A 26,304-nucleotide genomic window follows, 5' to 3' on the forward strand; every position below is an offset into this window, starting at 1 on the left:
GTGCCTTGGCTCTGCTCGCTCCCACAGGCTGTGCCAGCGGCCACCTGCATCCCAGGAATGAGGAGAACCTTCCACAGGATCTTCCCCAAACAGCCAGAAACAAGCAGCAGTCCCAGATCTCCCCAGCCTGTGCTCCAGTTTGTTGTAAATCTACTCAAGGTCCAGAGAGTTGGTTATGATCCCACCTCCTTCTCTCCACAAAGGACCTGCAAATACCACTAAAGACTCCAGGCATGGTTATACATCAATACCTGCACAGTCCTTCTCACTGAGAAGGCAGGGAAAGGTCTCTGTAGATTCAGTAGGACACCGTGGGAGGAGGGAGAACAAACTGAGCCCGAGAATAAAGAGAAGAAACAGTCTGGAAGTTAAAGTGTTTATTGATGTGTTTAAACTTTGTACATTCCCCACAGATCACACCAAGGAGTTTGCAGGTAAATCTGTGCATAGTGGGAAGAGACACGGAAGGGGGAAGAAAAAATAAAAGTCACAGGAAAAATAGAAAAAATACACCACAGGTTACCAGAACCTCCAGATTTAAAAAAGCCGTGAGCATTAACACCAACTATACAAGCATTACAAAGACATGATGGTGAGTGGAACAATACCCCTTCTGGTCTTCTAGGGGCCTATGCATCCCATTTCCCTTACAGCAGGCAGACAGCATCCCTTTCCCAAGGTGTCTCTCTTCCCTCCCCAGCTCAGTGTTCATCAGCTCCCAAGGTCCCGGTTATTGCAGTGATTTGTCATTTCTGGGCAAACACCCAGAGCTGTGCCCAGGGCCCAACGTCACCCAGAGAGATGCAAAGGCTCCAAAATCTGCGGCTCTTAACTACTTACCATGTTGGTGAGGCAGGAGAGCTGGGGAAATTAGAAAGTAGTAGCAAGAGGGGGCTGTTAATGCCAGGTGAGTACTGAAGGAAACTGACTGCGAACAAAGGATTTCAATTCAACACCAGGAACTTCCAACTCTAGAGCAGAACTGAATCAGGAAGGGGAATGTGCAGACCCCTGTATGCACAAACCATGTTCTAACATTCCACTAGAACAGCTATAAACAGAGATGCTAGAAGCCTTTTAACTCCTTGCCTCCAGGGAGTGTTGATTCCTAGAGCCCGAGCTGCTAAGCAGCAGGGTGCACACCACTGGCATATGAGGATGGGGGTTTTCTTTTTTTTTTCTTTCTCTTTTTCCTTTTTTTTTTTCATTATAAGGATTTTTGTTAGTTACAATTCCCAATGCTTCCTTGCTTATGCTGTCATAGCTCCTATCCCTAAATTAATCTCTTTGCAACTCCCAGTGAAATTCTCTTTAAAAAAAAAAAAAAAAGGAAAAAAGAATACTGCTTTACATATAAAAGCCAAAACGACTGAAGAGCCACAACTGTCTCCTTTTTACAAGGTGGGCTGGTACAAACGACCCTCAATATACAGGTGGTCTATCAGAAATAAAAATCAACATTTCCCATTTTATATATATAGAGCTTGTAACGGACAACAGTACAATGGAACTGGTATTTTTTAGATTATTTAAAAAAAAAAAGAAAACTACATATCAGTCAAATATCTGCAATAGATCCGTTTTTCCCATTTAAGGAGATTTATATATCATATTGTTATATTATCATTTCTTCACCCATTTAAAAGAATGGAAATTGCAACTCTACAGTAGTAATTATAGTCTTAATGATCCAGGAGTTCTGAATGTAAGATGAAGTCCTCTCGAAGCAACTGTTGGTCAGTAATTGATCCAAAACACTGGACCACTTTGGCCCTCCGCCCTGCACCTTGCCCGGTCAGGGTTGTTGTATCTTCATCTCTCTTATATCTGCATCTGCTCCAGGTATTTGTAAGTGGGGTTCTCGTAGCCGTGGTTTTGCATCTTGCTCAGATGCCGCTCCTCCGGGGTGAGCATCGGGTCAACCTGAGGAAAAACCACGTTACTGCTCACAGGAGGCACGTCCAGCATTCATTCCATAGAATAAGAGGTGACAAACAAACACTGAATAACTAACATGGTGAGCAGTAAACAGGGAAAAAAGGTAAGCTGCAAAATTAATTAGCTTTACCGACTTGCTTGTTTGTGTGCCTACTGCCCAGCCGAGCCTCTGTGGGGATGTTCTCACAAATCTGTCATTACTACCCAGCTAATGCTACAAATCAGGGACCCACTTCTCTCATTAAAGAGGTCGTTATGATTTCCTGCATCAGTTGGGCAAAGGGAAAAGCAGCTTTCCCTGGACTCCATTAAGTTGTCATTAGAAATGTGCAAGGAAGGAGCTGCTCCTCAGTGTTCAGCCCATCTTAACAGTCACTGCCATTAGCCAGGAGGACAAATTGCTACGGATTGAGTGACAGACTGCCCTGCTAAAGATATCCCCTGAAAAGCTCATTTACTGCTAAATCCTGCCCTGGGCCAGCCAGGAAGCCTAATTGAATCCTGGTGGTAAGTGTGAGTGCCAGGTGCCAGCACGGCACGCCGGGGACTGACCCCTGCACACCAGTGACAGTGTCAGCAGCGACAGAGTTAATTTTCACCCAGCAGGAGCAGAGCTGTCCATGGCTTGGCAACTCCTGCCATCTTCGCCCCCCACACACAACATGTGATTCAGCACTGACTATTTTCATCCCTGGTTATGGAGCTGTTTCTCACCTCCACGATGCCATGGCTGATGGTCCCGTACTGCCTCTTCCTCAGCATCACCAAGCTGATGACTATCACAGTAGCTATGGCAACAGCAATCACCAACAGCCCAATCAGGGCACTGCTGCTGAAGCTGAAATCATCACGGAGGGAGCTGTCATTATCCTGGAGGGAAGAAAACAACAGAGCAGGTTGAGTAAGAGCCATGAGGGAGATGCTCAACACAAACCTAAATGGTGGTCACTAATAAGGTCTTCAACCATCTGTGGTATCAAGACATGACTCATTATAAACTAGACAGTGTATATATTCCACCCCTAAACATTCCAGCAAAAGAATAATGAATACAGAATTCTTTCCCCCCTTAGTGCCTCTGGGCAGGCACTGACCCACATCAACTCCCTATCCCACAAAACACTTTTGCAGTAAGAGCCAGGTGAGTATCCAACGTGTGTTCATTGTTTACATCTTTATACAGAAGGGCTGTAAATTATTCCACTCTGCTTGACCTCCCAGAGCAGCATCCAGGCACCAAACCCCAAATTCAGCAATGCATGGGAATCAAAATCCAGCTTGGAATTTGCCAATCACTGTACACACGTACCGGCTCATCCACCAGCCCACCAACACGCTCCGCGTTGAAAATCATCTCCTTCACATCAAGGGTCTCATCAATTACCTGAAAATGGTGCCAAAAGTGTTTTATGAAAGGAGCCACACAAAACAGGGTGGAAAAGGAAGAGGCAGGCAGACTAGAGACCTTCAGTGAACACTAGCAAAGGCTCAGAACCACCTACCATCTCTCTCTGCCCTGGTCTCAACAGTGTGGGATGTTCCCCACCACTTAAAGCCACCAGAGTCAGTACCACAACTATGTACCTCCAGACTACCTCAAACTAAAGCCCCAAAGAAAAAAAAAAATAAAAAATAGGTCCTAACTTTGGAGTCAGCATTTCTGTATAAGATCTAACACATGGCTTTAAAACAGTTTTGAAAGGAAAGTCAGAAGGTGACTTTTTTATTTTTTAAAGCCCAGGGAACTGAGGCACAGCAGCTGCCACTAGAACCTCGAGAATTCTCTGCGCTGTAGACAGAGCCAATACCTGCTGGGCCACTTGCCTTCAGAGGAAGGTGAGGCCTTTCCTGCCATGACAAATAGGTGGGAACACAGAATACACAGCACTCAGTGTGTTCACACAGCAAGCTACCTATGAAAATAAAGGGACATCAAAGGGTCTCTGCTTGGGAAAAGCAGTTCCTAAATCAGAGTTCTCCAGCTCAGACTGCCAAAGATCTTGAGCTGTCCTTCCCTCCCCCTCCCACCCTTCTGATGCTAATCAGTTTAAAGAGCCTACAATAGTCACAAACTGACTCCCCCACACCAGATGGATAATGAACACACTGACATTCTGTGAGCAGGAACAAGACATGGAAACAAGCCACTGCTATTAATTAGTGTCCACGGCAGGCTTGGCTTCCCAAAATAAAGGTGGAGAGCTCACCACATTTTCATCCACTTTGTTCTTGCTGTTAATCACTTTTTCTTCAGCACCAATCAGCCCGTCCAGCTCAGTCATGCCAGAACCTGCACCAAAAGAGCAAGGAGAGCCCATCAGCCCCCAGGACACTCTGGGAGGGTCACTTATATCTGCAGAGCTGCCATGGCTCGTGTTTAACCGCTGAGTATTAACCTGTCTTCATGCTGCTGTGTCAGAAGGGAGCTCACAAGCTACATTACAGTGACAAGTGATTAGGGGGGGCTGTTAATGAGAGGAAATGAGGTGGCAATGAGAGGAGCAGACAGGACTCACCAAAACCAGGCTGAAGTGTCAATGCAGACATACTGCACTAAGTGCTGCTGTTAGAAGGCCCCAGGCAAGGTGTAACACAAACTGTGAGCACAGTGACATCTGCAAGTGTCACCCCGGGGTCACCAGCACCTCACTGGGACCCCCGGGATGGAAGTACACACACACCCCTCTGCCAAGAGCCAGCACACAGGGAATGCCTTCACTCCCACAGGCAGCATCACCCATCCTTTTGGAGTCAGGCACACCAACAAGAGCCTCAGGAATGAGAATTCCAAGGTCACCCGGTTCAGTTCTATAAGGAGCGGCTGTCCCATATCTGGCACAGGCCCAGAAACAATAAATCCCAGGGCAAGGGAGGAGCAGAGAACTACAGCAGACTTTGTACCAGGACATCACTCCCCCATTTCCAGGCTGGAACTAGCACAGGCTCAAGAGAAGGGCATCAGTTAACAGAAGGCAGCTGCTCTGCATAAACTGCTTTGATCCAAAGAGTTTATAAATAGACCAGATCAATAAGAGAAGAGTCTGATGCAAACTGCTTTGACCTCACATAACACAGCATGTTGGGATAACACCAGTTTTCCACTGTCAGGAGGGACAATGTCGCGTCCTTCACCACACCTGTGACTCACGGGTGCAAAAGCAGGACAGCCAAGCCTCAAACCCGCAGTGGGATCCTTACAATCAGGAGCAAGAGGGGAGGGAAACACCACTACAGCACTTGAGGCTTTGCTGGTCACTGCAAACCCCTCTGCACGGGCTGCTGAGCTTGCAGGTTGCCTAAGACATTATGTCAACTGCTGCTGAAGTTGGCAGCGTGCTCTGATGAGCTGCAGGGAAAGGTTACTTGGCTCCAAGGCAACTTTTTACAGTGACAAGCTTTTATTGCCTGAAAATGCCACGGAAATAATGTTTCGCTCCAACTCCGAGGCATCCTGGGTTTCAGTGTATCCCATTTTTCTCTGGAGGCAGTAATCAGATTCCAGGCATGGCCAAGGCTGCCAGTCTGACTTCTCTCGGCTGTCGAAGCAGGTCACGTTATTGTGGAAGTCAATGATTGGGATTTTCAGGAGACACTGGCCACAAACAGTTTGCACAGAACTACTGTGTCAGCTTTTGGCCTGTGGCTGCTTCATTCCAGTCTCCGGAGCCAAGGCAGCACAGTCTCCAGGGCTGGCAGTTCAGCTTTGCTATTGGTCTCAGAGTGCCGTACAAAGTAACAGACCCAGCTTTACGTAGCTCAAAGGCACAGTTTAAATTATATACTTCCCAGGGGATAAAACCTCCACACACCTGCACAAAAAAACCAATCCCAAAACTCCCTCAGAGCCCTCAAGCAATTCAATGAAAAGGGAAGGAAGAGAAGGAACTCTGTCCTCAGGTCATCAGAAACTCTTACATTTACTCCAACGGGGAGAACTAGCACAAATTTAAAATTTATCATCTTCAAGTCAACAAAGCAGTTGTCCAAAAATCTAGCAGATAAAATCAAACTAAAGGCCATCCCAATTCTTTCCAGAGTAGTCAGCGCACTGAATCAGCTGTACACTGTTCCACAAGAGGGATGAAGGTGACTTACATTTGTAACGAAAAGCAGGATAATGAGAACAGTTTCAAGCTATCTGGCCTTCATGGTGCTACAGAACTATTTGTGCTCATGTGAAATGGTTATTAGCAAAATCCTTTGCTCTCCTTTGAGGTCTGCACTATGTATTTGGAGCCAAAGGCAGATTAAAACACTGGGTTTACTCCTCACACAGAGCACATGTAGCACTGATCTGCAAGAGTCTCACATTTCTACTGCTCTTTACCTGAGACTGTGTTGCTAAACAACATGTTGATTTAATGCCAATATTTCTATGCTGCTCTTAAAGCCTGTTTTTAGCCAGGCATTGAGTTACTGCAGAATTAACACCGAGCTAAGGGAGAAATGGATAATCACATGGACTTTGCTGGTATGGAGAGATGCTACATGTGAAAAGGTGATGCTGAGGAGACACAAAGGAGGAAACTCCGTATTTATCTGTCCCAGACTAGCTGCACCCTGTGAGGACACTTAGCTGGGAAACAAAACACTCATTCCTGGTTTAGTGGTGTCATCAGGGATCAAGCACAGATTCCACAGGAGGCACAAAAGCCTCTGGACTCCACCAGCATGGCAAGGTTTAATCTGAGCAGTGTCACATGAGAGGTGCAAAGTACCACAGGGCTGCAGACACACCGCCACATTTCTCCAGGGCAAAGGAGCCCCTCCACACACTCCAAGACTCTTGTGAGCCCATCAGGGAGGAACACACATAATTAGATGCTCAGACTAAGTAATTTCTTTAACTCTAGCCCTAGACAAGCAAATCGAATGCTACTGATCTAAGTGAGAGCAGGGAAATGAAAACCAAGGTGAGCATGGAACTAAAATGAAGCTATCAGACACACTGAGGAGGTAGGAGAGTGATTAAAAGCACTGTGAGGGAGCAGCTTAGAACCAACCTTTTTTCATTGGATGGTACAAATCCGGCTGAGGATCTAGCAGGAGGGAAAACAAAAACAAAAATAGCAGAGAAAGGAGATTAAGAGAGAAAGGAAAAAAGGCTTGTGCATGATTTCTGACTCAGACCCTGGGAAAAGCTTTTAGTCTACAGCTTTCTTTAAGCTCAGGACTCTGTTCAAGCATTTTTAAAATACGTACACAAGCACACGTCAGCTGTCAACAAAATAGAGATATGTATTTAAAAAAACAAAATAAAGAGAATTCCTGCAGCCCTTCAGCAGGTCACAGCACAAAGTCTTTAATGCTACATGACAGCATTTTGGTTAAAGACTGAAAATTCAGAGTCAAGCCACACTGGAAAAACTTAATACTTGCTGCAAAATGAAAAGAGAGAGGACAATTTTGCAAAGAGGAGAATCAGAAAATCAAGAGTGGCACTGCTCAGAGTGGCACTGTCTCTCCAATGGACAGATTGAGGGTACTGCTGGGGCAAATGCTTTACTCTTACATCACCCAAAAGGATGGAGCTTTCTCTGTTCCAGCTGAGCCTACAGACTACAAAACCACACCAGTGAGCCTGATTTCCAGCTGCACATACCTTCACTGTCGGGCACGGCTGGGAAGGTTTTCACCTGGAATGGGCGGAAGGGTTTGCCATCTAGGGGGATCTCTTCGCTCTCCTCAGAGCTCACTCTGACATCCACCGGGGACTCAGAAATGGAGGACGTGAACTGATCCATGTCTGCACGCTGCTCCTGGAGCAGCTCATCTGAAAGGAAGAAGGGAAATTATTCCACAAACTGCACGAAGCCTGGCAGGGACAGAGAGGGGCAGATGGTTTGAACCTCGCTGAGGCAGAGCTGCAGGGGAACATGTTCAAGGTTGCCAGGTTATTTATCTTGCAGGCTCTGAAGTCTCATCTGGAATTCTCAGTAAATTCTCTTATTTGTTAGAAATACATGCAAATAAGGGCCAAGAGGCTTGATGTGGCAAGAGAGTTTGGCAAGATGGGATTAAACTATAAAACTGGAAACCATCTGCTTATTTTTATGGACCTTTTTCACCTCCCTTAGAGAGACAGCTTTGCTATTCTGAATGTTGTTGATTTTTTTTTAAATGGAGACAGTGAAAGTTCTTGGGAACAAGCTATTCTCACTGCCTGTGCTACAAACCCCAGAGTGTCTGCCCTGCGGTACCTAAGCCTAAGCCCAAGTGCTTGTTGTCAAGGGCATCCCCCCAAAGGAGCTACCAATCATTTGGGAGCCCACTGGATATAAAAGCTGAGTCTTAACACAGCATATGAACTGGCACACACACTCACCAATCTCATCCTGGATTTCTTCAGCCACATATGGTACCTTGTACAGCAGAGACAAGCTTTGATTCATCCGCTCCTCGATCACATGGAGATGTGTCATCACCTGCAGATGTACAAGAGTGTGTTGGAGTAGGCATAGACTGTCAGTCACTTCGTAGTTCTTCCCTTGCTTAATAAAATATCTACAACTGTGGGTCTGCCATGGGACACAGGGCTATCTAGTCAATTCTCTGACTGATCTCTCCACCACATCACTCTTCCCTGGAACTGGCCATCTGTATATGTTACTCTCAGTATTTTGGGAAGTGCTGGGGGTAAGAGAGAGCATTCAGCTGACTCTTGTAACCAGCTCTCCTCTGGAAACACCAAAATACCACCGAGGCTGGTATTTCCCATATGCCAGACAGGGTCATAATTCATCTCCTGCAGCAGCTGCAAGTGTTTTATTAAATGGATTATCATCCCTGACTGCTAGAAAAAGTACAGGCAAAGGGAGTACACAATATTATTTATCAACTCTGGTCTCAGAACAAAGGTGCCTTTCATACCAACGGTGGCATTACATTTGTCTGACACCCACTCACTGGCAACAGTGTTCTCTCTTCATTTGAGAAATACATTCGAACTGTGTGCAACCTCCAATTGCTCCTCCCAAGCACAGTAAGCCCAGTGGTGAAGTCAGGCCTGACCTGAAGAGGGTGCTGCATAATCAAGGATCGCACAGAGCTTGGAGAACATTTATATGGACGGCCCAACATTGAAGAAACCCAAGGAGTTGGACGGACCTGCTTTACAGTCTGATGTGTGCCTGACCTTTAAGAGCAAGGATGAAAGCAATTTAATTTTACATGTGGCAGCTTGTCAATCAAGGGAATCGACTGAGGAGCTTAAAGTGCAGCTGAAAAGTTAAGGGAATGGCAATTGAACTGTACCACCCACATCCCTCTCATGTCGATCTGTTGACACTGCAGCCTTCAGAACGAATTAAGGACTGCTCAGGGTTTAGCACAAGAATACAGTTCACAAACTCTCTCTTGGGCTCTGGCAGCAGAACAAAGTGTTGGGGTGGACTGTGCTTGATGTGTCTCCGAAAAGGCGATCGCAAATTCCGCATCCAGAGCAAAAGGTCAGCTCTGCCCAGCATAAGTGCCCCACCCCTCCTGAGGATGTGGAGCTGAGGGAGTATCACACTGAGTCACACAGCCAGTGGGAGACAACCCGGGAGACACGAGGAGAAGGTTCACTGCCAGTACCCAGAAACAAGGTGACACCCATGGGACCTGGCACCTCCAAGGGTGAGGCTCACTTCTAGAAAATCACTGTGATACTGCTCTGCCCCTCCCTGTCCTACTCGTAACCCAGGATATTTCCATCTCCTGGTTATACACTTTTTATTGCATTTTTCCTCAGCTTATTTCTTCCATTTGGCAGCACTGGATGTGCTCTACTACACTGTCTCCCTGCAGCTCTCTCTTCTTTTCCCTTCTCCTTATATTTCATACATTACAAAATTCAAAAATATTCCAAAGCAGCATATCAACCACAAACTGGAACTGGGAAAACATTCCTAAAGCTGCGACTGGACAGTCAGTTCTTTCTGAGCCCTTATGAACAGACCTTTCGATGTTATCAGGCCATTCTTCATTTGAATTTTGAATCAGTTGGACCTTTTAGATAACCTTTTACCATTTTAAAACAAGTGAAAACAAGTATCAGGACATAATTCCAAAGATTTGTGGAGTATCTGTAACTATTCTTGCCAGGTTTCAAGCAGCACATTCACACACACTACCCAGTAGGAGGAAAATTATTTTCTAGCTGTTCAGGAGTACAGTACAGTGCAACAGCGCAACGTACACACATCAAAACAAGACTTGTGATAAGGTTAACAACAATGATCAAGTGCTTGGAAAGGGTTACGTATTATGCTTTGCAAACCAGGCAACAACTCTGCAGAGGCACAATTCCCACAACCCCCCAAAACAGTGAAGAACAAGCCTAATGAAAGGAACATAGACATGAGGTCTTAGAGGGCGTGAGGAAGGATGTTCAAGGAAGACCAACCTCTCAACAAATAATTTCATGGGTGTTTTATAAAAGGAAACACAATACGGATACTGAACTAGTTCTAAATCCCTTGACTTGTCATTGTGGCCAAAATAAATCAGAGTTTCAGTTTTTTACAGAGTCAAGCACCAAGGAAAATTGTGCAGGGAGTGTATCTGGTGAGAGGGAAAGCTCTGCACAAGGGCGACGTTGCTATAGTACCCAACAACACAGGGCTCTCAGAGCCTCTGACAGCCAGGGCTGGGTGAAAATGAAACCTCCTCACCTGGGACTTCATCTGTGCAGCCTTCTCGGGGTCCACTGCCAGGACGTGCTGGTAGTGGCGGATGGTGTGGAGCCGGTCCTTGTTCTCAGCACGGACGTAGCGCTTCAGGGCCTGCAGGATGCGGTGGGGCTGGGGAGGGGAGCAGGGAACAGCTCAAACCCATGGGAGTCAAATCAGATTCACAGCTGAAAACAGCACCTCAGATGGGAGCCTGCTTTGGTGTTGGGCAGATCTGTCACCTGCACTCACCTCTTGGATATTTTCTCTTTAAATTATGCCTGTTTGACTCAGAACATATTCAAATCAAGCCTCTTTGACTCAGAACACTTATTAATTAAGCCTTTTTGACTGAGAACACCACACCTTCTGAACTGTGCCTTATGGACACCAAACAAAGTAGAGGGCTTTTTCACCAGCGAGTCAATTAGGAGTCCCACTGCCAAGTCTGCAGCACAAACTGCCACGATGGAGAAAGCTTTCCCAGGAACCTATTCCCAATTTCTGCCCTGGCAAGTCACAGGCCACCTTCTCATCAAGACATTGCCACATTACTTCCTACCCAGTGCTGTCCTGCTGTAGAAATGTGGTGGAGAGCAGCTCACCCGTGGTGGGTCAGCCTGCAGGGCAGCCAGGTAGTTCTCCAGGGCGATCCGACGGCGATCATTCAGCATCGCTTCCACACGAGCCAGGTGAGTTTCCACAAGCTGCTGCTTCTCACTTGCTGCTTCCTTCTCCAGAGATTTCACCATGGCCTGGAAGTGCTAGGACAAAGAAAGCTGTCTGCATGAAATGCCCTGTGTGACCAGGATCACCTGCTCTCACTCATGTCACTCCTTAGAACTAACAGTCACTGTCAAACTCCATGTCTAACCCCTTTACAGGAGTAGGAGAGATGCTGATGCAGACTTCATCTTTGCAAATTCAATAGTGACAATTTGCCTTCCAAACTTCCCTCATAGGCCATTACAAAGGTCTGAAGAAGGAAAATGACCTTGCACATAAAGATCAGGCTGTGCTGAATGACTGACACAGTATCAACTCTTTCCCTCAACCCTGCAGTATGGAAACAGGATTGATCCCTTCAGCCTGGAGCCATTAATTTGAATTTGCAAGGGTTTACATATTGCATAGGTGATTTTCCATCAGCATACCTTCAGATCAAATCTCTGTATCTTCTATTAGAAAGGTCATAACCCCTCCAAAAGTCATAGCATCTCCAAACCAACTAGAACACATGACTAAGAGTTGTTATGTTCCACTAGAGACGATGGCAAGCTCTTGGACTTGCACATAGTTCCAAACAGTGACTTACATTAAAAAATGCAGAGAGAAAACTGTGTTTCAGGATAAAATCCGAAGTGGGATGAAAAGCTGGAGTCAGTCACTTAGTTTGAGGGAAATTCATACAGTTGTCACTACCAGAAGAGCCTTCCCCTAACAATCCCACACCACGAATATCCTTGATTAACTTCACAGTCCAGCTGAACTCCCCCCATAAGGCCCAAGATTGGCATTTTGGCAGCAAACCAGCTTTATCTGCTGTCTAAGCGGTTTTCACTAAGTCTGTCCCGACAGGAAATGTGTGTCCACAGAGCCAGGGCTGAGTCTGAACTAGACTCTGAGGCCACTGGGTAGTGCAAAACAGGCCAAAGGTCTGAAATTACAATTTGGCTCTGTTGTCGCTACGCTTGAAGGGCGAGATCACTTCCTACTAGTGGGTCTAGGAAAGGACCTGGCACAAGGTCAGATCATCTCCAGCTTTAAGAACAAAGAATGCAGTTGAATCAAACCTGCTCTAAAAGGCAGCTGTTGACAGAGCAGGAAGGCTGTGCTTCCATCTCAGTCATCTTTTGGCTCTGAATATTACAATCTCTCTCAGTAACTTTCCTCTTTAGGTCCTTCCACTCTTACCTGGATGAGAGTCTGCCTTTCTGCCTTGGGGAGATTTACAGCTTGGTGCTCAGCTTCCTCCCATTCCTTTTTCACCTGGCCAAAAAAAGGACAGACATCAACAACAGACAAATTTACATCTGGATCTTTGCAAATTCATTTGCCTCCACAGGCAGATCCTGCCACAGCCTGGCCAGGTTTTGAAGGCACAATAGAGCTGCTGTGGGGCTTAAAAACTTAAGCCCCCTGGGCAGCGAGCCAAGTACCCTCAATGATTCATAGAATCCCAGCATAGTTTGGGTTGGAAGAGACCTTAAAGCCCATCTCATTCCAACACCCCTTCCATGGGCAGGGACACCTTTCAAGCCCTGTCCAACCTGGCCTTGGACACTTCAAGGGATGGGGCAGCCACAGCTCCTCTGGGCAACCTGTGCCAGGGCCTCACCACTCTCTGAGTAAAGAATTCTTCCTAACATCTAATCTAACCTAATTCCTCTCTTCCAACACTGCAGAAATAAAAATCTAACTGCCATGGTGTGGTCATACCGCAAAAAACACATGGAAGGCTGGAAACTGGAAAGGAAGCCTTTCCACCATCAGATTGCCCAGATAAAGCCAGGCAGCAGGGAGGCAGCAGCGCCCGGGCTGAAGGCACACACTCACCCGGTCCATGCGGTTGTGGTGCCTGACCTCCAGCTGCTCCTTGGCCTTCTGGAAGCGGGCGTGCTCGTTGTCATCAGCTGGGGTCTCAAAGTAGACATCCACATCATCAGTGGGCACTGCCAGGACAGGGGAAGCGTCAGCAGGGCTTGGAAACCTGGGATCCTGGACTGCAAAGGGCAGGGCAGGAGAGGGATCTCCACACCTGCATCATTAACAATCTGGCAGGTTGAGTCTACTGAACCACCTACCAGGAGTCCAGTTTGGAATCTCTGAGCTGCCAATACACTGCACATCAGCTACATCACCCCAAAACACAGCCATGCACTGTGGCGACCAGCACCTGCTCAGCCTTCCCAGTTCTGAGATGAGCACTGCTCAGCTCCAAAAACAGGGACTTGGATGGCAGGATAAAGAACTCCTTTTCTCTTCCCTTCCACATTGGCTTTGGATGGTTTAAATGACATTCTGTGCATTAGCTGTTCACTAACAAGCTGGCTCCAGACATCATTAATATGATTAGGGAGCTTGGACAATAAATCTGCACAAAACACTCCCCAATATTTTACACTTCAAACCTACCTTCCCTACCAGATGCACCATGCAAGACTAACAGGCAATGATATTAGACAAGACAGCGACAGAAGGAGGCTCAGTGTGACAAAGTGACTTGTCCAATACATTGGATGGTTTGTAACTTCAAGACATCCAAATTCGACAAGGGGAAAAACAAAATTTCAAAACAGATAAATTTCAAGCATCTGCAAAATCCACACCAGGGGCTCTGTACGCTGTGTTCTGCAGTTTAGGAAGTGCTGAACCAAGCTCCTGTAATACAGTTTTAGACACTACACATCCCAGAGCCTTTCTGAGAGGAACTATGGCAAACATGATGCACTCCATCGTTGCCCTTTGCCTGAGAGAGGGCAGAAAGAGACAGTTAAGGCAACCTTTCATCCGTATTAGTTATTTTGGGGGGAAAACCTCCAACACATCATTGAAATAGAGCATGCTTTGGAAAAAAATTAATCTGGCACTTCGGCATGAACACAGGAGGAGAGTTTAACACACACCTGCATCCACCCACCTTCCCTCTAACTGAGGGAAAATAGTGGGAACATACAACACAGGCACTTTTGTGTGCAAAGGACAATGTCACATCAGTGCTGGATTCTGGGCCTGCTCATGGCATTTCTGAACCAGGCTTGGACACAGATAACCCTCTTCCCAACCCCAAATCCCTCTGTAACAGGACAAACTTTTGTCCCAAAAGCTCCTGACATCCACATCTTTTCTTTCCCTGCCTCAGTCAGATCAGCCCAATCTAAAGCACTTGCATGAAGCCCATTTTGTAAACAGGATTATGGCTGTATAGTCAGGCTGCCAAGCCCCAGATAACACAAAAAGCCTTTCAAAAGGCTTTAATGGTAGCTGAAGTGGAAGTGCTGGAGTTCAACAATAAGATTAATAAGGAGGTTAAAATGTTTTTGGTAGCTTTATCATCTGACATAAAAGCCAGTTGAAATTGGTGCCAAAAACCTCAAGCACTCAAAAACACAGGGATTGAGTCGTGATTCATATTTCATACTGAGCTGAAACTGAGAATCTGATTTCTATACTGTTTGTCTGATACTTTCCAAAATTAAAATAGCAACAAAATGCCTATTACCAGGAGAACAGCGAGCAGCATCCTGCTTTTCAGGACCTACTGGTCAAACACAGGCATGGTAACACGGCTGGGGGGAGCAAGGGCTTCCTTTCATTTGTTTTGGAAAGAAAGCCAGTTAGGCAAGGTCAGAGACAGTCCCTGGTCCCAGGTTCAGACCTGAAGAGGACAGCTGAGCCCTTGGCAAGAGCTGCAAACCAACAGGGAGCACAGACAGCATATGGTGAGAGCTACTTTTCCCAGGAATGATCACCCTATGGACCTAGGGAAGCAGAGACAGGAGGAGACTGCTGCAAAGAGACAGACACCAGAACCAAAGGGAGAAGCTACAGACGGGTCCTCTCTTGCCCCAGGCAAGGAGGAGGAGACACCACACGCCAGACAGACAGTGGCCAGCTGCAAAGGGCCAGTGGGAGGCAGGACTTACTCATCTTTTTACACACAGCCATACAATACTCCTCTGACTCAAAATTGTTCCTGTTGCCTCCGCAGCCTCCATATATAAAGCGAATGCACTTTCTCTTGTTAGGGTCGAAGTACCAGCGAGGCATCACAGCCCGGCAGGGCCCTGTCAGGGCCTCCTGGGAGCAGACAGCTGTGTGGAGATGGGGTAGAACATGAGCTATGAGGAGCACAGGCCTTGCTCAGTGACCTACACAATGCAGGGGTGGCTCTGCCTCACACCTTCCTCTGGGGCACCAGCGCTGGCCTCAACAGCAGGAAATGTTTATCAGAGTTTCCCAGTTTTTCCCTGGCCTGAGGCTCAAGATCAAACATTCTGACCAATATTAAGGGTGCAGAATTGCTTTCAGAGGAATGACACGAATGGAGAGATTAGTTGTCTCAAAAGAATTATTTTTCTGTCCCAGGCCTTTGGGGTGCTGGGATATCAGTGGCTAGTCCAAAAGCAACACAAATGAACAGTTATAAATATCCCTCTCCTTCCAAATCCTTCAGTGACCAAAGGGCTTCTGTCAGTTCTGGGGGGCTTAATGTGGCCAAAGCATCCATCATAATGTCAGGGAGGTGCCTGCACATGGTGCTTTGGAGTGAGCTGAGCAGCTCACTCTTTCTCAACATAGAGCTCTCATTGGTGATTTCTCTTTAGCCAGGGGCTGGAACAGCAAGGATCTGTTCTGCTGATGGCACAGCATTATGCCCTGGGTGCCCCAGGGGGAGATCCTCCACTGTATAAAACCAATGTGATGGAACGGTCCATTAAAGCATCCCAACATGTCCTGTTTGCTGCATTCTGCCTGGACAGACACTCCACATCTTACAGGGGAGGTGTAAGAGCACAGGAAAAGGCAGGCTAACCAAAAGGAATGACCGCTATGCCAGCCTCAGTTTTTAAGTTTTGAAACATCTGTGCACTAAATATTAAAACTCTGTGCAGCCATGGCACGTGGATTGCTTCATGGTCAGCCAGCAACAGCAGTTGGGCTATTCTGAGGCAAGAGAACAGATATTGTGTATAAATTAGCAACCGTTTGTGGTACTAGGAGAAAAAAAGCAGTGTGCCCCCAAAACAGACACCCCAGTCATCCTACTCTAAGTCTCTTTCAATACCTGCAGACCTGTAACAGCCCCGGACACATATGAGCTAAGCCTTGTTTCAGCAAGTAAAATTATCTGCAGCATGCTGGCATTTTACCAAAAAGATGCAAGAACTGCTGGCAATGATTCAGTGATCTGGAGCTAATTGAATTTCATTCCCTCTCCCCTCCTCTCTCCTCTACAGACACTTCTACACACAAAGTATAGGACATCACATAACTGAGGCACCACGCCATCAACCCTCTGTGAGGGCACCGACCACTGAACAAAAGCTGCAGTGGATCTTAATAATGCACAAAGGATATATTATCATAGAACAAAGCTGGGCCAGGTTGCTGACTTTCTTTTGTGGAAGAGAAGTGTTTATGCAAAGGCAGCACTAAGGATGTTCCTCACTCTTAAATAGCCAGATAGCACCTTGATGCCACCTCTGCAGAGTATGGCCCACTTCTAGCTTCCTTTTTATATAAAACACCAAATCCAAGATAATCACCCCCAAACAGGGATTTTAAACTTATGGTGTGCCCCAAATGCCTCTTTTAGATTTTCCAGAATTCGCAGATACAGTTTTTCTGACTCATCACTGCACCTTGGTGGAGGTGCTTGTTCAGCGTGCCAAACACTGGGCTCCCTGCCAGCAGAACTGCTGTTTATCTGCAAACATATGGCCCGTGCTCTCGAGAGTTAATTTCAACACTTGAAACACAAGCATCATCACCTTTCCTCTGTTTGCTAACTTATCTGGCAAATACAACTTCCAAGTGGCATTTATTGACTTGATCAAAACCCCATCACTAACTGACAGCCAACAGAGATAATCCCAAGGGAGGAAGAGGCCTGGATGCTGGAATGTGTCTTACATTTCATATCACTGCTCACTTCCTTCTCAGCCACAGCCTTGTCATTGCTGGGCTCTGTGGGGGTCTCCTCGTTGTAATCATCCACCTTGTAGCTGTCATAGTAGTAATCACGGTCTTCCACCACGTCCTCTTCCTCCTCCCCTTCGTCATCTTCATCCTCATCTTCCTCCACAGCTGTTCCTGTGAAGTCTTCTACACCTGCCTCTGTAGGGAACTCACTAGAAGAATATGGTTATATTAGAGGGTAAAGTTAAGGCTGATCAGGGATGTACCAGAATAATGATTCTCTTTCCATCTGTCCTAGAAACACTAGAGATGAGAAAAATAAATGTAGCGACTGTTGATTGGCCCATCACCCACAGCAACGGGACATCTCTCATTTCCTTGAACTTCCCCATCAGCTTTCCTCAGGAAGTGAGAGCCTATCCCTGGGGGAGGTGCCTGCTGTAGAATCCTGGAATGGTTTGGGTTGGAAGAGACCTTCAAACCCATATCGTTCCACCCCCTGCCATGGGCAGGGACACCTTCCCCTATCCTCAGTCCCAAACCCTGTCCAATCTGGCCTTGGACACTTCCAGGGATGGGGCAGCCACAGCTTCTCTGGGCAACCTGTGCCAGGGCCTCACCACCCTCAGAGACAATTCCTTCCCAATATCCCATCTAATCCTGCCCTCTGGCAGAGGGAAGCCATTCCCTGTGTCTTGTCCCTTCAGACCCTTGTCCTAAGTCCCTCTCCAGCTCTCTTGGAGCCCCCTGAGGCACTGGAAGGGGCTCTCAGGTCTCCCTGGAGCCTTCTCTTCTCCAGGTTGAGTAACCCCAACTCTCTCTGTCCAAGGATGAAGGGAGAGGGGCTGTTGAGCTCCTCCAGTAATAAAAAAGTCACTTGTCCTCCTGCAAGGCTCCTTCAAGCTCAGGACACAATTCAGAAGCACAGAAATTCTCTCAACCCTCAGCACAAGGGAGTTGCTGTGTGAAATATTCCCAAGCAGCCGGTGGTAACACCTACACCAGTAAGAAAGAACCCTACCTTTTGTAAAGGTCATAGTCTTCATCCTCCTCCTCTTCCTCCTCCTCCTCCTCTTTGGACAGAGCCTCATCCACAACCTTAGTCTGAGGACAGCACACGTATTCTGTCCCATGGAACTGGTCCACCCCACAGGGCAGCAGCATCCCATAACTGTGCAGGATCATCCCCTCTGTCAGACAGGCCTGAAAGGAGAGCCCAGCCAGGTCAGTTTAGCATCGTGCCCCTCCTTTGGATAAACCTCAAGTTTGCCTATCAGAGGTCCCAAGAATGTGACCAATGGTTTAAATTTTACAGCAAAAACACAACAGCAACATATGACCTAGGAGTGAACATCAAAGGAAAGTGGATTTGAAACTTGCAGGGCAAAAAATCCCCAGAAAATTCCCAGATTCAGAGCTTCCTGCTGTTTATGTATCACACCCTGGCCCCAACAAGTGCTGGTTTGTCAGCCTGGCAAACTTCAGGAGAAACAGCTAAACATTTTGTGCCAACTCAAGGGAGAGAGCACTTGAAAGAACCAGAACGGGTGTTTGCTTTTCTGGGCTAGCTGTTTCATTAAACGTTATCTATTAAACTTTACACTGGAGTAAGTGAATAATAGCTCAAATGGACTTTGTGTCAAGATTATTTTAACATGCTGTAGATGAAAATCAATCAGATAATTCAAGTAAAAAGTTAAATGCAAACTATGATCAGACATTATGTCTATACACCTCTCTTAAGTTAAGGAAATACTTGGCTTCGCCATACTCAGCAAAGAATGAAGTAAGAAAAGCTTTATTATGCACATCAGAACCCTTTTGTGCTTTGCTTTGTTACAGCAAGGATTTTAAATGAGCCAAATATTGCTGGAAAAGTTCTCCAACTACATTTAAAACAAATGATTTTTCAATTTGCTAGACATTAACAAGTTTATCCTCAATTAAAAGGCAACTCCTCTAGTACAGCTTTATTTAGAGAGGTTTTTGCCCACAGGATTTTAAAGAAATAGGAATTTTAACTGGAACATCCTTAACCTCATCTTTTTCAGCACCATCACAACTGATTGATGTGCTGCTGCTTCTACACTTGCTGCTTCTACAAAATAGAAAACATGTACATTTTGTCATGATCCTGTTTTTACTACCCCAGCTTCAAATGGGTATGCAGAGCATTTGCAGCAGTTTAGCTAGTCAGATAAAGAACAAAAAAAACACCCCAAAACCACGGGCTGCATTTATCCTGAGAAGATAATCCATCTCTTATGTAAAACCTCCACTAATCAGTCCCAACGAAACTCAGATTGCTCCCAGGCAAACCCTCCCAACCAAATCCCCAGCAGCAGTCGGTACATTAAAGCAAAATGTGCAAGAAAAACAGGAACTATGCTATGCCCACTGCAGCTCCCTGGAAAGAGGGATGAAGCACTGGTTAAAGCAGCATCCCAGAGAGCTGATTTCAGTTCTTAGCTCCATGATCTGGGTAAGCGACTTAGGACAGCTTTTCATGAGGGAACAATAACTCAGTGGCTCCACAGGTTTTTTGAGTCACCTGAGTACTTCTAAATGTTCATTTCCTTGCTGTTGCCTCAGTCCATTGACTGGAACATGGGAATAACAGCCCAGAGATAAATACTGCTATGCTCCAACACTGCATGCATCCAAGTGCAGACTAAATACTGCTGCTCCAGCAGCTGCATTACCTCCTTTGCCACAGTGTGCCAGTGTTGGTGGCTCTCACACACGTCCATCCGCTCCTTGTGGAAGAACCGGCACTTCTCAGGCACCAGCAGCACGTCACTCACGAACTCACCCACTGAAAAACACACAGCGGACACAGGTCACACCTGCCCAAAGCCACCACCGGAGCCCCCCCAGAGCACACGTCGTGCATGTGGCCTGAAGGGTTGGAATATTCCTAATGGGAACAAGTCACATCAGTTCTGAAAGTTATCTCTGAGACTCTACACAAAACCAGTCTGAATTTCCACGGTAAAACCAGGAATAGGGGCTGACTGCTGACCCTGAAGGTAAAGTTTACAGTGCAAGTTAATAAACCGTTGTTCAAGGAACCAAAAGAACTGACTGAAGAGATTTCACTCAAGTCTTTGAAAAGATTGTGTCTGCACACAGAAGTTTTCAAACCACTTAATCCCCTATTTCTAAATGAGCTGCATCACATCAAAGTTCCTTCACACACTGGCTGCTGCTGAAACAACCTGGAAATTTTTATATGCCCTGAGTGTTATCTATGTTTTCAGTATCTGAGCAAGTCTTGTTTTGTTTTGTTTTGTTTCCAGATGGTTTAATTCAGGATCAACTGCAGCACATTCCCTGCCTGGGACAGTCCTTAAACAAAACACAGAGGGCTGGAAAAATAAAAACTGTACAGCCCAAAAACCAGAGTACAACCCGAGTCAGCAAATACGCTGTATTGCAACATTTAGAAAACCACAACCTCACCAGCAAGAGGAAGCTCTGGCACAATCTTTGTGCCAAAACCAGACTTTTGCTTTTGAGGAAGATGGGAGAGAAAGAATCAGTCTGCTCTACAGACTCTGTATTAGTTGCACTTAAAAGCTATTTAGCCTAAATTTCCATCATCGTTCAGTGTGGTACCAACACATGGAAAATAAGGATCAGAACTAAGTGAGCGTCACTTCCTGTTCTTAGCCCGGAAGTCCCAGTGAACACTGGGATCCAAACCACGGTATTTTCTCCAAGTTGAGGTTTTTCTCTCTTTTTTGTCGATTTAAATGCCACATTCAATAATTTTAAAATAAGGGCGTGACTAGATACTCTAAGAAGGTCAGGAAAAGATCTTCAACTGTTTCAAAGCAACATTCCCTGCATACATGACCAGCAGCTTTAGGAATCATTTGTTAAAACTGGAAAAAAGGTTTTTAAGTCAAAGGTCTTTTCTCACAGTCTCCAGGGAGCACAATTCTTTGTTCAATCAATCTTCAACATTATCTTGTCAAAATATATTTTAAATATTCTGCACACCCAGTGTGTTTTGCAACCCCTCAGTATTGATACCAAAGGCTCATGGACACTTCTACAGAGAAGTTAAAGAGAGTTTAGGGACAGATTATCTGATGACAATTGAAGATAATGGAATCAACTGGTCTTCGTCATCCCTTTGCAGTTAGTTACATTTTAAACTAAGAGAGATGCTATTTTCCCCATTTTCTTGTCTCAAAACAGCCCAGTTAGAATTTTGAGTTAATAATCTTTTGTCCTTCCCTATCAGTTTAATAAGTTAAGTAAAAAAAGTTTAAATGCTCCTGATAAGAAAACTAAAACTGAGCAAACTTTAAAACCAAGAGATTGTGGTTCTGTGGACTGAAGGCAGAAGGCTTTGGGTTCTCCTCTTCACCTTTGAAATACAAAGGACCTTTCTCTGGTGAAGGGAAGCAGAGAGGGTTAAACATGGTATGTTTATATCCCACCCAAGATACAATGTGCATTAAGGTATCAAGGAAGACACAAGCAGGAATGGGAATGAAATTCCATAGTTTGACTATAATCACAGAGAAACACAAGATCCTTTTACAACCAGCAATTTGTGGAGTGCTAAAGGAGAAGGTGCTTTATAGATGTGGACTCCTGACTTGCAGCTTGCATCTGAAAAGCAAAGCTGCCTCCCAGGCTGGGGTGTGCAAGTCATGCACACTGTGAGAGACACAGTTCATGAAAAACCTGAACACACAGCTTAATGCTTATCAAATTTTAGGGCAGCATCACTAAAATCAGCTTATTTTTCAGCTGGAGAATAGGCTTGGGGGAGGATTATTTCTGAAAGAGATGACTCCGGGGATCTTGCTTTCATCCTTATTTCCATCTGAAGTTCTCTGTATAATCAGCTGGGTTTGGTTGCTTCCCAAACCCGAATTTCCACATTTATAAAGACAAGCACCTTTCTGCCAGGATGTGTCCATGTTAAATTTCATTTTTAATGAAATGCTTTATGATTGTGTAGTGGAAGGTATAAAACACAGGACAAAGTACCCACATGGTTCTGCAGGTTTGCTGATGTTCTCCTCTGTCAAATCACATGTTAACCGAGATATGGATATCAACTATGAAAACTGGTTCCCAATGAATGCTCCCAGCAATCAGACTCTCCTAAGACTTCTTATAGAACAAGCCTTTTCCAGTGGACGATTGAAAAAAACTCAGCCAGCTGGGACTAAGCTCAGTCCTGAGCACAGCCACGGAGCAGCGCAGCGTCAGAACCACGCCTGGGGCAGGGAGCACAAGGTAAACCAGTCACACACGCTGCCTGACTCCAGTGGGTGGGGACATTCTGCAAAGCACCATGAAGTCCATCAGAGTTTATCTCCTACTCTTTCACAGTTCAAAGTGGGGACATGGGATACAGCTGCAAGAAGCAAGGCCTCTTTGAAACTGCAAAGTTTAAATATAGTCATTGAAATAGAATAGAGATCTCTTGCCAAGACCACAGCAGGAAGCCTGAGCACACTGAGCATTAAGTCTCCAAGGCAACAAAATATTAAAGCTCCACAAAAATAGGATCAGAGTATTAAAGCCCAGTGTCTTTGTGATACTCAGATACAATAGCCTTCAGGTTTTTATGGCAATTGCAGAGAGAATGGGAATTTCTTTCTCATGCCAGGCACCATTATCCCACCACAGCTGTTATCAAGCTGTCGATCTGCTCCAGAAAGGCAGAGTTCCATCTTATGGGAAGAAAAACGTGGAAGCTGGATGTGGAAATGGCAACCTGATATGAGAGAACCCTTAGGAACTGAGTTGTTCCTGGGAGGAATTGCTTGCTCCTCCCACAGAATGCACAGCCCCCCGGCACTCACCCAGGCACTTGTAGGGCACCACGATGTGAGTGTGGTCCTTGCACTGTTTCTTCCCACGCTTGCACCAGCTGTCGATGCTCACGGGCTGGTTGGCTTCCACCACGTTGGTGATCTGCAGGTCTGGGTACATCTGTTAACAGCACACACACAGAGGTTTCTCTCCAGAAAGGACACAGAATGTCCAAAGCAGCTCCTACCAGGAGTGGTGAGGCTGATTCTCTACACAGAAACAAGCTCAAGTTTGCACATGGACACACACACTTTCCTCTATATCAAAATTAGGACAGCTGAAGACATAAAAAAGCTCCCAGCTGTCTGTCACACGGGGCTTGAGAAAGGAAATATGTCATCACTTCTGTGAGGCAGGAGAAAGCCAGGTCAGGGGCAAGAACCCTCATTGGCACTAAGCTGAGGGGTCTGGCTTTGCAGGCAGTAGAGGAGTATTTGTGTTTGGAGATTTATCTGTTCCATTCTTTCTGGTGCAGTACAAAATCCTCTGGAAGAGGGCAATCACCAACAAAGAGGGTTTAGTAGCATCCCGGACTCTCTCATCTCTTGTCAAGCCAACACGCACCCACCTCCTCAGGTTTCCTCATGCCTGCTCCATTTATGATGTATTCATTTGATCCTTATGTCCTGCTTGAGTTCGCAAGTCCAGACACTGACTTATATTTAGGCTTCTACTACGTAAACCAAATGCAGCCCCAGTTACATCAGCCTTATAAAACAGTTTTAAAAGTTTTCCAGTCCAGACATGGTGCATTCTGTCCCTTTCCCATTAAAAAAAACCCCTACATTCCTTGTGGTATTTTACGAGCCTGACACCTCAGAGGAGCAATTAAAGACACTTATCAAGGCCAATACGTTACAGCGTACCTGGAGCACAGTGAAAGTAGACTATATCTTTTGCAATGAAGTATAAAGAGCTTAAAATACTGTCAACATTTAAATGAAAATTTTCTTTCTAATATTCTGGTTGATATGAACATGTCACTGAGACAAGTGTCAGGTTCCATTTGGTACAACACAGAGCAGATACTGGTTAACCTGCTCAGAGGCAGAACACTTGGGTAAGGCCCTGCAAACACAGATAAGGACACCTCTGACTCACAGACCAAGGACCTTCTTACAGCAGCATAAGCTGATCTAAGTCAGAGGTAGCTCCTAAATCCCACTGCTGTGTCCTCCCCGGGCAGTAACTCAGCAAAACAGCCTAAGGAATTGAGCTGGGCAACAGCAATCTTGTCTCCTGCAGGGTTAGTTTACCACTGACCAGCTAAATTAGAATCCAATTCCTTTGCAGCAGTGAAGAGCCAGAAAAACTCACCTCCTGGCAGTACTGCAGAATCTCTTCCTTCCTTCCAAAGCAGCTCTTGGTTCCAGAAGTGTCAGGTTCCCATTTCCCAGTCTGGATGTTCACATGCATATTTAGCTTCCCACAGAACATGGCAATTTGAGGCTCTGCCACTGCAAACCCTGTCCCAGCATTGGCTGCGAGGGCCTGTGAACACAAAGGAAAACAAAACACATTGATTGCATTGTCTGATGAAAGGCAGAACTCCAAGAACCAGAAACCCTCTGGCATCATCTCAGACAGCTCCTGCTTAATCCAGAGTATCGGCAGTCTTGCAATCTATTTTGTAACAACATTCCTTAAGATGCTGAGCCCACTCCTAGTGCTTGTTTTCCCAAACTCTATTTTCATTATTGAAATAGCACCTTACCTAAACCAAGATTAATTCGCATTTAAAGGCTGTGCCCACAAAGGGTAAAACTGATGTCTGAAAAACCTTACAACTAACTAACTTTTGGCAGAAACACCTCTGTGTTACACATAAGCTACTACTAACTGGGTCCCACTGCAAGAATCCTGCTCAGAGTTTGAAGTCATGTATTTCTCCCAATATCATCAAATATTTGGGATAGAAACACCTAAGATTCTTGCTCAAACATACAAGTAAAGATGACTTCTGCTGAATCAGAAAAACAACTGTGGCAACCAGCTCTTCAAAGCCTCTTGTGTCCCATTCAGTGCATTCCCATGGGAGCAGTGTATTCTGTGCACTTCCCAGCCTGCACCGGCAGACAAAACCCGACAGCTCCAGCTCACATTCGGGTCAAAATGCAGACTGATCAATGAAAACAAGGTCAAGGCCCCTTTCTGAAATCTTGCTGGCTAACCAAAAGAGGAAAAAGGGGAGTAAATTAAATTGCAGGCTTGTTTTTTTTCTGAGGAGACCGAGCGGATGCAGGAGCTGAATGTGCTCTCCCTAAATAACTACTAGATGTTGTCAAAGAGAAGGAAGAGGCATAAGGCAAAAACCAGATGAACTCTTAAACCAAAAGCTCTTTAAGGGAATGAAATCCACTTCAACTATTCCAGCCCAGAAACGGCAATGCACAGAGGCTGCAGGGCAGTGCTGCCCCTAAGCTGCTTTCTTCCCTGGCAGGCAGCACAACCCCAGGCCACCAGTCCTGCCTTCATATTTAACTTTTATGCATTCAAAAATGCATAAATTACTGTGGGCACTGTTCACCCCCTACTGCCTGCAGACCCCCATCATCTCACACCAATATATGTATGCTTAAAGCAAATTCAACTGCCAATGTGCAGTTACTGGATATTAGGAAAATATCCAGTTACTGGATATTAGGATACTAATAACTGGATACTAATCCTAGTTACTGGATATTAGGAAAAAGAATAACTCCATTATAATTAGCTCATTTCTCCCCCCCTCCTCTTATCTCACTGCCTGGAGATAAGACTTTTCAACACTCAGAGAGTCAAGGATTGTTTAGTGCTGAACACACCACCAGTGCTCGGGTGAGAAAATGAACTTGAGGCACAAAAGCATAAATTCATGTCTTACCTGCAGAAAAATGACCCCTTGAGTTTTAAGAACTATTTGACTGTGCACCACTTAAGAGAAACAGTTTTATAGAGTGGCTTCTACTTACTCTGACCCTTCCAACCAAGAGATGCTCATGAAAGCATGTTTTAGCGCAGACCACAAAGTAATGAAATACTAAACTATATATAACAGATACTGGCATCAATGTCCCAGTATCAAAATGCTGCCAAATTCACATATATTTTCAAATTTAGTGTGAGTACATTTTTTGTACTCTCTGTCCCAAGGAAAAGACAACAGTTATGTACTTCAGATGCAGGTTGAGTTCTGGATTGCACTGAGGCTGGGGAACTTGGTTCCTTCAGAAATCAAACCACTTAATAA

General features: G+C 45.6%; 1 protein-coding gene across 5 annotated transcripts in view; it reads right to left on the reverse strand.

The window, feature by feature from the left end:
• Nucleotides 1-362: 362 nt before the first annotated feature.
• APLP2 (amyloid beta precursor like protein 2) overlaps nucleotides 363-26,304 on the reverse strand; it is a 45,341-nt gene continuing 19,399 nt past the window's right edge. Inside the window, exons 2-18 of one of the 5 annotated variants that reach the window (XM_017809628.1) lie at nucleotides 24,393-24,566; nucleotides 23,066-23,195; nucleotides 19,934-20,046; nucleotides 18,253-18,434; nucleotides 17,226-17,443; nucleotides 15,236-15,403; nucleotides 13,146-13,261; nucleotides 12,504-12,578; nucleotides 11,195-11,353; nucleotides 10,593-10,721; nucleotides 8,264-8,363; nucleotides 7,541-7,711; nucleotides 6,942-6,977; nucleotides 4,149-4,228; nucleotides 3,248-3,322; nucleotides 2,653-2,808; nucleotides 363-1,923 (exon numbers count right to left, since the gene is read on the reverse strand). In XM_017809628.1, the coding sequence (XP_017665117.1) occupies nucleotides 1,822-1,923; nucleotides 2,653-2,808; nucleotides 3,248-3,322; nucleotides 4,149-4,228; nucleotides 6,942-6,977; nucleotides 7,541-7,711; nucleotides 8,264-8,363; nucleotides 10,593-10,721; nucleotides 11,195-11,353; nucleotides 12,504-12,578; nucleotides 13,146-13,261; nucleotides 15,236-15,403; nucleotides 17,226-17,443; nucleotides 18,253-18,434; nucleotides 19,934-20,046; nucleotides 23,066-23,195; nucleotides 24,393-24,566 (2,184 nt within the window). In that variant the 3' untranslated portion in view covers nucleotides 363-1,821. Of the gene's footprint in view, nucleotides 1,924-2,652; nucleotides 2,809-3,247; nucleotides 3,323-4,145; nucleotides 4,229-6,941; nucleotides 6,978-7,540; nucleotides 7,712-8,263; nucleotides 8,364-10,592; nucleotides 10,722-11,194; nucleotides 11,354-12,503; nucleotides 12,579-13,145; nucleotides 13,262-15,235; nucleotides 15,404-17,225; nucleotides 17,444-18,252; nucleotides 18,435-19,933; nucleotides 20,047-23,065; nucleotides 23,196-24,392; nucleotides 24,567-26,304 lie in introns of all 5 variants that reach the window. The other 4 variants (XM_017809627.1, XM_017809631.1, XM_017809630.1 and 1 more) reach the window with 4 other exon arrangements.

This window comes from Lepidothrix coronata, unplaced genomic scaffold, assembly GCF_001604755.1.
Source record: "Lepidothrix coronata isolate B3197 unplaced genomic scaffold, Lepidothrix_coronata-1.0 Scaffold27, whole genome shotgun sequence".
In the NCBI taxonomy this organism is placed as follows: domain Eukaryota; kingdom Metazoa; phylum Chordata; class Aves; order Passeriformes; family Pipridae; genus Lepidothrix; species Lepidothrix coronata.